The sequence below is a fragment of the Panthera uncia genome (assembly GCF_023721935.1).
Source record: "Panthera uncia isolate 11264 chromosome A1 unlocalized genomic scaffold, Puncia_PCG_1.0 HiC_scaffold_17, whole genome shotgun sequence".
Lineage (NCBI taxonomy): Eukaryota > Metazoa > Chordata > Mammalia > Carnivora > Felidae > Panthera > Panthera uncia.
In genome coordinates this window covers 87,121,958-87,136,102 of record NW_026057577.1, presented here as the reverse complement: position 1 = coordinate 87,136,102, position 14,145 = coordinate 87,121,958, and the positions used below count along the sequence as shown (strand labels likewise).

The window sequence follows — 14,145 nt, the reverse complement described above, 5'->3', positions numbered from 1 at the left end:
TTTTTATTTATTTTTGGGACAGAGAGAGACAGCATGAACGGGGGAGGGGCAGAGAGAGAGGGAGACACAGAATCGGAAACAGGCTCCAGGCTCCAAGCCATCAGCCCAGAGCCCGACGCGGGGCTCGAACTCACAGACCGCGAGATCGTGACCTGGCTGAAGTCGGACGCTTAACCGACTGCGCCACCCAGGCGCCCCAGAACCTCAAGTCTTTTAAATTGTATCCTGGTCTTCAGAGTGATTGTAGGTTAGAAACGCATGAGCAGAGAAGAATTTTCAGACCAAAGAAATGATTAGAGCCGACTTACAGGAGGCTGGCAGAGTACATTGGTAAATTTGTAATTTCCATTAAAACATGTTGCACTTTTAAACCCTTGAGAAGGTGAGGGAAAATGGGCTCAGTGAGTTGTGAAAAAAAGCATCACACATCACCTGGAAAACTCAATTTCAGGATGTTTAAATTGAATATAATGGCCAAATGGCTTCATGTTAAAATACAGTGAGCTTCTTGACCATAAACATTTATTGGTGCCTTTTATTTAAAGGGAGATTGCATCTGTGCAGATGTCACATTAAATTCTGCCAGTTTTCATTATGTAAATGAGCTATCCCCCGCCTTTCGGGGGTCTCCCTGCAGACTGTGGGCCAGTAAGACAAGGCTCTTCCTGTCCTCTCACTTCCATGGCTAAGGCTTGTCTCCTGCCCTCAGCACTGCCAGAAATGGGTTTGCCCTCAGGTGCTGAGATGCTGTGCTAGACCAAGATGGGCAGGGGTGGGAGTGGTAAGGAGGCACACACCTACAAGGAACTCCAGATGCCCTAGCATATCCAGGGTCTAGAGAATTGATTGTCATACTAGTCAGGTACAATACTAGTACCTTCCAGACTTTCTTGTCCCTTTAGTTGGGCCTGAGTTAGAAATTTATTGGAGGGACGCCTGGGTGGCTCAGTCGGTTAAGCATCCGACTTTGGCTCAGGTCATGATCTCACGGTTCGTGAGTTCGAGTTCCGTGTCAGGCTCTCTGCTCAGAGCCTGGAGCCTGCTTTGGATTCTGTGTCTCCTCTGTCTCTGCCCCTCCCCCGCTCATGCTCTGTCTCTCTCTGTCTCTCAAAAATAAATAAATGTTAAAAAAAATTTAAAAATGTATTGGAAATGCTGAAAAATAATATGGGAATAGTTTATGTAAGCTATGATATATCTGTACATAAGCTATCCATAAGCTAAATTGCTTAAGTAAGAAAAATGATAATCTCATAGTTTTAAACTTTTATGTCAGGTCACAGTCAGAACTGGGACCTTCTGTGACTATCCTATAAGACACTCTCCCATCTCCTATAGCCACAGGGCTAAGGTAGCCAAGAATCAGACACTGCAGGTGGCTGAATTCCAGTGTAAGTTGAATTCACAGCCACATCAGATCTTTTAGGTAAAGATTAAGCATTGATAGGAAAAGATGAAATGGTGAGAATTTGAATGGAAACATTGGGGTAGATTTCAATGAATCACAATTCCTAGAGCCTACAAACTCCACTGAGTTTCCCCTTCTGCAGAAGCACTTCTCCTCCTTGTCTGATAAAGCTTGGAGACTCTACAGCAATCTGATCCCAGGTAGAGGGTGCCAGGTATATACACTTAGGTCCCCCAGGAATAAAGATTTATAATTATTTCACTAGGTAAAGAATTCTAACCAACTAAGATGCTGGCCAAACACAAAGGAAATAGGGATTTCCTAGTGGAAGAAGGAAGTTAGAAACATCAACTGTAGCCTCATGGTCAGTTGCAAAAAAGATTCAAGGCTGTGCATATTTTCTTGCTTGTTTATGCATGTATCCAATTTCCTTTTTTTACCTTCTTATTCTCTCCTATTACATCGGGCGAGCTGGTATTGGTGATGAAACTTGTCTGATGGTTAGGTTAGATGGTATCTAGGTGGATTTGCCCCTGAACTAGAAGAGAAGTGGTTACCTGACAATGGATACAATAACTGCTGGGACTTTGGTCTCCCATTTTGGTGAGAAGGTGACTTCATTTACATTTGAATGAGAGATAGTTAGAGAAGGTTGGGGTCATTGCTGTTGCAATTGGAAATGTCAGTTTGGAAATTTCAGCCATGTGTGTGGTTGTCAAGTAGCCACGGAATGTGGCCTGTGACATGTTATCTAGCACCTGGTACCATTCCCACTCCTCTTCTCTACTCTCCCGGGAATCAAAGAGGCTGGACACTTGGGACTACTTCCCAGATTGCCTTAATAGCTGCGATCTGGATACAGTTTGGGTTCTATCTGCCAGTGAGGTGCCTTCACGTGGATTTGGAAAAGGAGGTGGGAGCCATTATTACTCAGGCCAGGATGGCAGCAGCTGACATATAAGCTTTGGTGGGCATGAGGTCCTGCACTGACTGGCCAGAGCCTGGGGCTGTGGGCAGGTGTGAAGGCAGAGGTAGTTACCTGACTTTGGGGGGGGTCCACAACTGTGATGGCAAATGTGACAGCTCCTGGTGGCCTCCACCCACACTTTTCTGGTTCTTCTAACCGTTATGCAAGCATGGAACTGCCTAAATTAAATTTCTTCTACTTGAAACATCCACTGTAGTTTATGTTCCTAACTGAACCCTGCCTAATGCATCCTAAATCCCATCTCCTAGGAATAAACACTGAACATTTTGTATATATGGCCTTCTAAAAAATTTTATTCATGAATATTTTAAATAAATTGGATCATAGCACACACAATGTTTTGTAATCTATGCTTTTTCACTTAACTGTATGTTATGAATGGCTTTTTTAAATGCTCATCTGACTTGGAGAGGTTATATAATGGGATGGGGAAAATGGAAAAATACATCAGTAGCTCACTTTGGAATGGAGGGGTGGGTGGGTTCTAAGCAAATTAAACATGAACTCTTGTTTCCTGAGGAGATCATTTTCTTTGCCCAAAAGCTACTCTCATAACATCACCCTTTCACTGCCGGCTCTCATGATCAGTCATGTTTTCCGCTTCCATTTCCTGTTGCTTGTTAGCCCACGGCTGTCTGGCTTCTGAGTGCAACAGTTTGCTGAAGTTTCCTTTGCTAGGGACTGAATTATGTTTCCAAATTCATATGGCGAAGCCCTGCCCCTCAATGTTATAGCATTTGGAGTTGGGGCCTTGGGGAGATAATTCTGTTTAGTTGAGGTCAGGAGGATGGGGACCACATGGTGCGAGTAGTGAGTGCCCTTATAAGAAGAGACACCAGAGGGCTTGCTCACAGGTACGCTCTCTCCCTGCCGTGTAAGGACACAGTGACAAGGCAGCCATCTGTAAGCCAGGAAGAAAGCCCTTACCAGAAACTGACTCTGTGGGCACCTTGATTTTGTTTGGAGTTCAAACCAAAGTATAGAACTAAGAGAAAATAAGGTTCTATTGTTTAAGCTAGTCCACAGTATTTTATACAGTAGCCTAGGCTACGATACTTCTTTGAAAACTACCAGTGACTTCTTAACTGAAAACTCCAGTGACCTTTTCTTGTTTCTGGTCCTTTTCTGCAGCCTGTGCCCCTAAATCTTCTCTCCTTCCTGGTGTGTTCTTCTTGAACTCCTAGGACCCTAGATCATTTCTTCTGTCCCTAAGATTGACCCTCAGCCTTGGCTCTTACCCTGGGCTCTCTCTCCCCACCTTTCACCTTGAAGGGCTGCAGCCCTAAAAAGCTGACCCTGCCTATCTGTGTTAACTCCCTCCCACTTCACTCTTCTGCCTCTTTGTCTGCAAAATGCTCTTCATTTGCCAACAAAGATAATATCCAAAGTCTCCATCTACTCTAACATAATCTAGTCTCTAAAATCTCATGCCTGCTCCATGAGCCTGACCTTTCCATTTGCCCAATTACTCACCAAAAGATTCATAGATGAGACTGATCTTGCTTTGTGCTAGATGGAAAAATAGGGAGAGATGGAATTGCAGGAAGAATCAGGGCTCATCACTGATTTCCTGCTTTAGATCTTCTAAGAGAGCTGAAAGGGATACATTTCCTCCTTGTATCTAAAAAAATCTTTGTTCTTTAAAAGAATGATGGCATTTCAAGGCAAGTCTGCCTTTACTTATAAGGAAGAATGTAGTTCAGCAAAACCCCCCACCAGGTCAGGTAGGCCAGGGTAGCTGGACATAGTTGACTGACAGGTGTCAAGGCAGGCAGATGTCCATCCACGTCTTATTCACAAATCAATCCAGTGACAAGGCATGAATGTGCATGCCAAAATAAAAAGGCATGGGGGTTGCTAATGAAATAATATTTATATCAAATGCTACTAATTCCATAGTACTTCAGCTTAAGGTCTGGAAAGCAGGATAAGAATTACACTTTCATTGACCGTTCCCTTTTCCGAAAAGGGATCATTTCATCCCTAGCCAATAATGGGAAGGAATCTTTAAAAATCATCGTCAACAACAACAAAATCTTTTCTATAGGTCACCATATTTGATTGTTGTTTCACTGGTCCTAAATTTAGGAGTGACGCTGTACTGCTCACTAGTTGTAGAATCTTGGGTAAACTGCTTAAGCCTCTTGAAGCTTCAACTGCCTTGTTCGTAAAATAAAGGTATTGATCCCAGCTTTGATGAGCCCTAAGATCTCTGCCAGTCTGGGACTTTTCTGCCACTGCTTAGTTGCACAGGTGGTGGGGACAATCTAATGCCTGCCTCCTTGGGAGCGTTTTTCTTTTGTCGTTTAAGCTAGTAGCAAGCACTAATCATTGCTACTCTAAGAGCAATTTGGAAGCACTTCACAAATGCTTCTAAGTGAATGAAATGAAACAAGGTACATTTAGAATTCTGAGATGATTCTTGATGTTCCAAAGAGAGACACCTGAGAACTTTGTAATTCCATAATTGCGAAACTACCACAGTAGTGTCTAATTATCAACAGTTATTAGTTTATCAAAGCTTCTGGGTTTTTTTTGTTTGTTTTTGGTTTTGGGGTTTTTTGGGGGCTTAAAATGGTCACTTCTTGGATCTTTTCATGTTTTCTTCCTTTTCACCAGCATCATTGGCAGCTGGTGTTCTTTGGGGAGGTTCTCTTCCTCCCCCACCCCCCCCAAAATAAGTCATCGTTTGCCAAGAGCAACTGTATACATAACAGAAAGAAGCAAACAATGAAGTCACTTTGAGGCACTGATGCTGTGTTGTTAACTAGACATCTTTACCAGCCAGGAGACTCCTGTCGCACCGAGCAGCCTTGAAAACACACCTCATATTCTTGCTTTTGTAAAACTGCTGGCACCAGTGGAGTGTTTCTGATTTCTCGCTCTATTGCTCTGGGTGAACCGTGCCCCCGAATAACACAGTAGAGAGAAGATCTCAAGCATGAGTCTTCTACATATTCTGCAATCACAGATTGACTATCAGCTTACAAAAGGCCCTGAGCGAATTGGCTTTTGTTCTTTCTCAGTCCCAGATTCCAGCCTCTTTTCAAGAATGATCCCAGTCATGATGTTCAGGAGATGATAAGAATATGCAGCTCTATGAATTCTTTAACCAAAGTCAGTGGGAGAAATAGCAAGGTTGCACCAACTTTAATATTTAGATTCTGTGTAACCATTTTTATATCTCATTCTTCGTGGTACAAAACCTGGTCTGATCTCACAAGGTTGCTTTCTGCCTCTAATTGCTATTTACTTTGTTTGCACATGCTGGTTTGTACTATAGTGCTCAACACGATTACCATAAGGAGGAATCTTACCCAGAGATTTTGTGTGCTCAGCTCAGCCCCTCCCTTTGGGGTCGAGAACCTAGACCTTCCACACTTCCCTCCTGCTTGTTCTGTTTCCATGTGACAGCTCAGCAGCACACACTTCTGTGCTGTGCTGTGAAGTCCGAGTTCCTGGACTTCACTCATTTTATTTTTATTTCTACCATCTAACCCTGATGATTTGCCTCCTTCAGTACAGTAAGTTCTCCTTCTGATCAAAATTGCCCACTCAACATGCAGCCTGAGTGTCCCTCCAGCCTCATGTTGCTATCCTGCACCCCATGTGGTCTCAGCTGTACTGGTCACTTGTTCCTCTCCGTTCCCATCGTCATTCACATTCAAAACAAACGGTGAGGTTGGAAAACCCGTAGGTGTCTGTGAAGAAAGCCAGGAGTCTTCCCTGGTCACTACTCACCTGCAGTGCCAGACGCCCCTCCTGTGCCCACACACAGCATCCTTCTTAGGTTAGAATTTGTTGTGAACACATTTGACTCCTGGAAGACAGCATCCATCTGGTCTTTGCTTTCCTGTCCTTATTTTGGTGCTCAGATACATTGACCAAGGATCCTTGCTTTGCATTTCATGACCCTGAAAGTCTTCTGCCTAAGATAAGATTTCTAGTATGGTGTGATTCTCCTTCAGAGTGTGCTCTGACCTCGGTAAGGAATGGCCCCTGCAATCAACAGCCTCCTTTTCCTACCCCTTCCCTCTTCACTGCTGTATAAAAGTTCATCGTAATAATCCCTAGAAGTAATTCCTTACAAAGCAGGAGATTTGGCAGCCACTGTATGTTTTAGAACCTGCCAAGCCAGAAGTGTTTAAGGTGGCTATTAATGATTTTGCAAATGCCATTTATACCAGAGATACAGCAGCATTTATCTGGCTTTCTTGGCTGTAAAAGAGTCTCAGCCAAGCTGAAGCTGATTACATTGGCCATGCAACAAAGGTAATTTATTCATCACACACAAAACCTCCCGTTAACTAAAATCAGATTTCTAAGTGCTGACTGAAAGGAGAACTGATATATCAGGACACAATTACCCTCTGGACCAAAAAGGCTACTCTTAAGGTACTTTTTAATTGTTTTCATTCCTAAACCTAATTATTGTTAGCTTTGCAGGTGGCTAATAATTAACTTATTCATAGAACGTTAACCTATATTTTTTGCCTTCACTACTCCCGTTCTAATTCATATTTTGCATGTCTGGGGGCTTAATATCTATTCAAAGTCTCCCCAGATTTCAGGATGGCTTTTATTAAAAACACCTTATAAAGCAGGGGCTCAGCTGAATTCCTTCCCTGTGAGGATACTGATTTCTGAAGTGAACTAAGAACTCTGGAGTGTTCTTCACATTCTTTAATTTATAGATGTGTCTCCCCAGCTTAAAATGGCAGTTGCCTCTTCTGCAAATTCCAGTGGTCACCCATCACCATCTTGGTCCACCCCAAACCCAAGACCGTAAGATTTTCTGCCCTCCTGGTGTCAACTACTTTAAGTGAATGCCAAGCCAAGGGGACTTCTCTTCTTGGCTTTCTTCATAGACACCTATGGGCTTTCCACCCTCCTAGTAAATCCCCTGACAGTTTTCTCTTCTGGCTCTTCTGGCTTTCTCTTCTTTTCTCTTCTGGCCCTTCTCATCTACTTGCAAAGTAGATGCCTCAGAGGGAGTTAATGTTGTGCTCTCCACGTCTGTGTCCATTGTATGTGTAGTGATGGTGGTGACGTGAGGAAGAGGCATGCATGTGCTTTGAAAGACTTGGTACAATTTTAAGTTTCCTTCGCTTGCTCATAGCTAATTCAGGAACCAAAGACTGAGGGACTGTGAAGGGCTGAGAAGGGGTGGGTGTGTGTGTGTGTGGCAGCATTTCAATGTTGTCTTCCTGTTACAAGTGCTAACTGGTGGAAACAGACTACCGAGAGGGGTGCACTCACTCACTGTGTCCATTTTTCTCGTCTCCCCACCTTTTCCCATCCCCTAATGCCACTGACTTACTTTGGGGAAAGTAAGCGTGGTATTTATTAGACGTACCTCTCAAAGCCTCCAGTTTGATCTGCACAGGTGAGGTACTGGTTTTCTGGTAGCTCCAGCCCCAACACCTTTTTACATCCCCTTCCAAGGAAGAAAGCCCACCAGTGGGACTCTCCAGCTGATGGGATGTGACACTCCTGTGCACCAGACTCCTGCTTATTTTGCCCACTGTAGCCTCCATACTCAGACTAACACTGCTTCGGATCTTGGGTTCTTTTTTACCTCAGAATTTGAGGAGGTGAAGAAATCTAATTTCTTCAGGAAATCTTTAAAGGAAAAAAGTTTCTAGTGGGCTGTTAGATGAATCTTGTTCAGTGTGTGCGTGTGTGTGTGTGTGTGTGTGTGTGGACACAGAAGCAACCTTTCAGTTTCACATACTGACTGTGGATGTGACTAACCATTTATCTGGCCTGAAAAGAGTCCTCGTTCATATGGCTGAGGGGATAGGGTGGGGAAGATCTGTTTCTCTCTGAATTTCTTTCCTGCCCTTCAAAGCCATGTTCTCTAAGAATTTGTCTTCTATCTCTGTCAGTGGTAGCTGACTCTCCTTTTTTCTCAGGGAGGAAGATGAGTACTCAGAACTGCGATCAGAACTCAGCCAGAGTCAGCATGAGGTCAACGAAGACTCTCGAAGCATGGACCAAGACCAGACCTCTGTCTCCATCCCTGAAAACCAGTCCACCATGGTCACCGCTGACATGGGTGAGTCTGCCTGCCATTGCATGAAACCAGAGTTTGATTTCTGGATTGTAATGGGAATTTTAGAAATATGAGGCAGCCTGAATTAAAATTTAATTAGTCAAGGAGTTTGGTGAGTAGATGAAGGCATATCCATTTGAAAGTCCCTTACATGCTCCTTTATTGGAACTGAAGAGCTGAATTAGCTTTCTGCCCTGATGTTTGTGATTCAAACATATGTCACCTCTATTTGAAAAATCTGGAAGTAGGGAAAAGGCTATTGTAGTGTTCCAAGTTCGAGTAAAATCTGAACCATGATGGCAGGGATGGGAAGGATGGAATGGGTGGCAACACATTATAGTGGAAGAACCAATCGTTTTTAGCAACTGTTGGGTAAGAAGGAATCTGAAATAACTCCAACATGTTGATCCTAAGTGACTAAGGACATGCTCATATTTCTTAGTCAGGAAGTTTGGTTGAGAAATGAGTTGGGAAATAGATATGTTATGTTTGAGGTTGTAGAGAAATGCCCATCTGGGAATACCTGGTATTTTAAACTGCAGGTCGTGACCTGATAGTGGATCTTGAGATTATATGAAAAATACTTTTAAAGTGAAATCATATAGGAAAAAAATAGAATGACAACGCTGCTTCATGAGACTTATTTGTTGAGTGTGTGTATGTATGTAGTAAGTTGCCAAATGAAACGTTTCAGCTGTGGGCTGTAGTCAACCCACAAAATGTTGCAAAACCACTGGTCTGCTTGGAGATGCTTAACTGGATCTTTGGAGAGATTGGGGTTGAGGATAAAGCCTTTGAAGTTACAAGGTAAGGTGATCTCTCTGGTCCAAAGCGTGTGGGGTCAGAAGGAGGAGGAGCACCATATCTTAGGAAATGGTCACATATAGGGGGGAGGTGGAGGAAAAAGGAGAAGGAGGTGTAAATATAGTGTAACTTTCTTGGAACCTAAAATTTCACTGGGGAGAGACTTTAATAGTACACATTTATATTCATTATAAAATTTAGGAACACAGTACCATGAGAGTTTAGCAAAGGAATTTGATTCAGTTTAAGATTCTAGAGTAGCTTCCTCTAGGAAGTGACATTTGAGCTGAGAGCTGGAGGGTAAGTAGAAATTAACCAAGTAAATGAAGAGATGCATTCAGGGGAGGGTGGGGGAAGTGGATGCATTCAAGGAGATGAAAAAAGCTCATCATGTATGGAGGGCCCAGAGGTGTGAGACGGAGGCTGGAGAGATAGGTAGGGGCCATAGCATGCAAGATATTATAGACCATGTGAGGAAGGTTGACCTATATTCAAGGATGCACAAGAAACCACTGAAAGGTTTTAGTAGTGTGGGAAGGGGATGAGATGATCAGGTTTGCATTTTGAATCAATCATTCTGTAGTAAGAGAATTGGTGGATCAAGAATGAATGGGCCCTGGGTGGCTCAGTGGGTTAAGTGTCTGACTTCAGCTCAGGTCATGATCTCACGGGCTGTCAGTGCAGAGCCTGCTTTGTATCCTCTGTCCCCGCCACCCCCCACCCCTTCCCCCACATGCGCTTGCATAACTGTGTGCTCTCTCACTCTCTCACTCAAAAATAAATAAACATTAAAAAAAAAGTGGGGCGCCTGGGTGGCTTAGTTGGTTGGGAAACCAACTTCGGCTCAGGTCATGATCTCACAGTTTGTGAGTTCGAGCCCCACATCGGGCTCTGTGCTGACAGCTCAGAGCCTGGAGCCTGCTTCCGATTCTATGTCTCCCCCTCTGTCTGCCCCCTCCCCTGTTCACACTCTGTGTCTCTCTGTCTCTTAATAATAAATAAACGTTAAAAAAACAAAAAGTATGAATCGGGGAGGCCAGCTAGGAAACCATTGCTAATGTCTCAATGGGCACAATTATCTCTAGGATCAGGGTGGTGGTAGTTGAGATCCAGAAAGGTATAAAACTGGCAAGATCTGCTGAAGGAATAGAAACAGAGGGTGAAAGGAGAAAGTGTGTGTATGGAGATGTTCTCTAAGTGTCTGGATTGTACAATGGACAGATGATGCTGCCAGTCGCCAACACGGGAGCACAGGAAAAAGAGCCAGGTGGTTTTGCTTCGAGTGTTGTTTGGTTTTCTTTTACTTGAGGGGATGGGAGTGTAGGGTGGAGGTCATATGTTTTGTGTGGGCATAAGTCTGAGGTGTCTGTCTCGAAGTCTGTGGGTGTAGATGCTTCAGAAGGCAGCAGGTATACATAAGAAGCCAAGAGGAGAGGTCTAGGCTGAAGGAAAGCAGTTAGGAGACACTGGGTTATTGCAGATAGTTGCTGAAGCAGTGGGAGGCCATGCATAGAGCGAGGAGTACAGAGAACGGGAGCCTGGGCTTTGGGGGCCGCCAGCTGAAGAGGAGACTCTATAGAGCTCCTGTCAGGGGCATGCCTCTCATCATTTTAGTCTCAGTTTAAATGCATCTCCTCTGAAAGCATCTCATGAGCACCAGTCTGTGCAAGTTCCTGAGTTGACTCTTCGCTGCCCCACTTGTCTCCTTCTATTGAATTGAAATTAAAAAAAAAAAAAAAAAGTTTTTTTTATGTTTGTTTATTTTTGAGAGAGAGAGAAACAGAGCGTGAGCAGGGGAGGGGCAGAGAGAGAGAGGGAGACACAGAATCCGAAGCAGGCTCCAGGCTCTGAGCTGTCAGCACAGAGCCTCATGTGGGGCTTGAACTCCTAGACGGTGAGATGACGAGCTGAGCCGAAGGCAGATGCTTAGCCGATCGAACCACCCAGGTGCCCTTCGAATTGAAATTTTAAATGATATATTTCTAGTTCTTTGCTTGACTGACTCTCCCACTAAACTCCACTGGGCAGAAGTATATTTAATCTACTAATAGAGTTCCAGAGCCCACCACCAGGCCTGGTACATGGTGTGTGTCCAGAGATACTTGCTGGAATGAACAAGTAAAGCAGTCGGTGAGTCCACCAAGCAGTCGGCCAGCCAAAGGTGTAGGAAGGAAACGAGGAGAGCCATGTTTAGGAAGCCAGTGGGGCAGAGAGAACTCAAAAAGGAAGGAAGAGGTCAGCAGGACGGATTGCTCCTAATGCCAGCAAAGTCACTGAGAGCTGTAAACTGAAACCGATGTGACCTCAACAGAAAAGGAGTGAGGAGTGGAGACACCTTCTAGGTCCTCAAGCTCTTGGCTTCAGGCTGAAACTGCCTCTCTAAATTCACCTGAACCCATATCCCAGGCCTTAAGTTAGAACACACACAATCTCCTGGGACCATCCCAGCTGTGGGCTCAAGTCCCACGTGCTGCTCTATCAGCATCGGGGTCTCAAACCTTTGTGGTCCCAGGCTTCTGGACTCTGTCTTCCAGCCTTGGGAGTGGGACAGGTGCTGACGGCCAAGATGTTCCCATTCAAGCAAAGAGATGTGCCTATACTGATCCCTCCATTCATGTCTCTGAAAGTGTTTAATGAAATTAAATCAGTGCCCAATACTCCAACAATGTTGCTTAAGCAAAGTGGGGGAGTGGGAGGATAAACCTGCCTGAGTGGACCGGGCATCTTTCTGGTGGGGCTTCTCGGGGCTCCTGATGGAGCATTCAATAGCTCAGGCTGTCTGCCCAGGAACCAGTATCTGCCTGTCTGCGCTATGAGCTGGCTTCGTTTTTCCAAATCATTAATCTCAAATCCTTTCTTTCCATCCTATTCCTCATTACAAATATGTTTGTTATAGCCAGGGATCGTACCTTTGCTGATGGGACTGAGCTCCTGGTGGAAAGGACCCTGTCGATGCAATGCCTGTATGTGTTCTCTGCCCACACAGGCGGCCCTTATTCATCTGTTGAATAACTCACTGGGTGCTGTGCAAGGGGGATATGAGTCACAGGATCTGCCCTCAGATCTCTGTACTCTCACACTTTGTTCTCTCATACCCAGAGTAACATCCCGATTCCTGACCATTGACAATAGGCCCCCACAGAGCTGAGCATCTCCTACCTCAGGCGGTCCCCTCCCTAACCATCCCTCGTTTTCCCCCAGCTGTGGCCACACTGGCCTCCTTGCTGCCCCTCATGCCTGACCAGCTCATCTTGTCTCCCTGCTCCTTCTGCCTGGAGTGCTCCTTCCCAGAGCCAACCCTCGGCTTCCTGCGCATGGCTGCTGGCCAGCCCCAGTCAGAGGGCCCTGGTGGAGCACTGTGGCCTTCCCTCACCCTCACTGCCAGGTGCTGTCCTCCTTTTCTGGCTTCGTTTCTCCTCACAACACTTAGTGCTTCCTGGTGACACACTGTATGTGCATTTATTTCATTGTGCATTACCAGTGGTTACCAGTCCCTCACACTAGAATCTAGAATGCAGGCACCACGAGGGCAGGGACTTCCGCTGTCCTGTGTGCCAGTATAACAGTGCCCACACAGAGGAGGCCCCCAGTACTAAGTGTTAGGGAATGCCATCTTGGAGCTCACGGCTCTCCAGAGGATGCATGCAAGGAAACAGGGAATGACCAGCACTGAGGTAAGGGCCACAAGAGGAGGTGGACAGGGGCTCCTAGCAACACCCTTGGGCAAGAGCATCGGAAAATACATCCCAGAGGTCACATCTAGCAGAACTCGGGGGACAGGCAGGAGCGATGCAGGTAAAGAGCAGGAGGCAGGGGGAGAGCCTAGGAGGCAGAGGGCTGGCACCCGCCGGGTCCCTGAGGAGGGCAGGCACAGGGACATCAAGGAGGAGGAGCGCATCAGGGCTTCTGCAGAGTGCCGCCCCTGTGTGCGTTCATCGGAACTGGACGGCTGCCTCTTCTTACTCCTTTGCCATTTTCCAATTAAATGGCTTCAAGAGGGGAAAAAGCTTCCATATATAAACACCGTTATAGGAAATCATTAAAAAGCAGCCATTTCATTATGGTTGCTATATTTGCAAACCTGCATTAGCAACCCAGAGGTTTTCTTGAGCCGGATTTTATAGGCAGAGTTTGCTGCAGTATATTCACCAGTCTTCATTCAAGATAGCAGGAGTTAAGTCCAATCTGCTCCCTTCATCAGAAGCACTTTTCTTGTTTTCAGACCCCACCCATCAGAGCCAGGCTGCCCAGTCAGTGAGCTGGCTCCTAGGTGGTGTCCTCGGGCCCTGAAGGAGTAAACCAGCAATTTAGAAAGTGCTTCGACACACCTAACCAGTCCTGTGAAGGAGACAGATCCCAGCAGTGTCACACGGCATCTTAAAATAAATTGCTTTACCTCTGTTCAAACCTGGTCACACAGTTGTTTGGAAAATAAAGGTAATTAAGTAGACAAAGACAAGGTAGGAATTACAGCTTGGGAATTTTATTCCCTCAATTTGGCAAAGAGCTCTAGTTAGGGAGAGGCTGGCTAGAACAGATAACGTGTTTTGCTCACTTTGTGTTGAGCATTTACATGCATCTTCATGTTTAATCTTCAGCCTTGAAAGGAGGCCCTGTAAATCTCCTCATCTGTAAAATTGGGCTAACAGAGTTCAGAGGGGGTGAGTCATTTGTCCAAGGCCACACAGCTAAGCAGTTGTTACTGTTGTTGGCACCCGTGTTTCTGTAGATGGCTTTGCTCTTACGTGCCTCTGCCTAAATCGTGAAACGTGCCTACGGTTAGTGTGCACTTAACTGCGATCCTTTGAGGTCTCTAGTGCTGATGGGGGAATTTAGGGAGCAGCTGTGTGATCACAGCACCTGGCTTCGTAGCAGAGTGTTTGTTGTTAA

The 14,145-nt window shown here is 45.2% G+C and overlaps 1 protein-coding gene and 1 long non-coding RNA gene across 3 annotated transcripts in view; one reads left to right on the top strand and one right to left on the bottom strand.

Annotated features, from left to right (window-relative positions):
- The window catches only part of LOC125934382 (uncharacterized), a 365,655-nt gene that overhangs the window by 157,045 nt on the left and 194,465 nt on the right, over positions 1-14,145 (bottom strand). The gene's annotated exons all lie outside the window — the stretch shown is intronic.
- MCC (MCC regulator of WNT signaling pathway) overlaps positions 1-14,145 on the top strand; it is a 267,902-nt gene that overhangs the window by 168,929 nt on the left and 84,828 nt on the right. Inside the window, exon 4 of the mRNA XM_049647726.1 lies at positions 8,312-8,454. Coding sequence (XP_049503683.1) covers positions 8,312-8,454 — 143 coding nt within the window. The remainder of the gene's footprint in view (positions 1-8,311; positions 8,455-14,145) is intronic.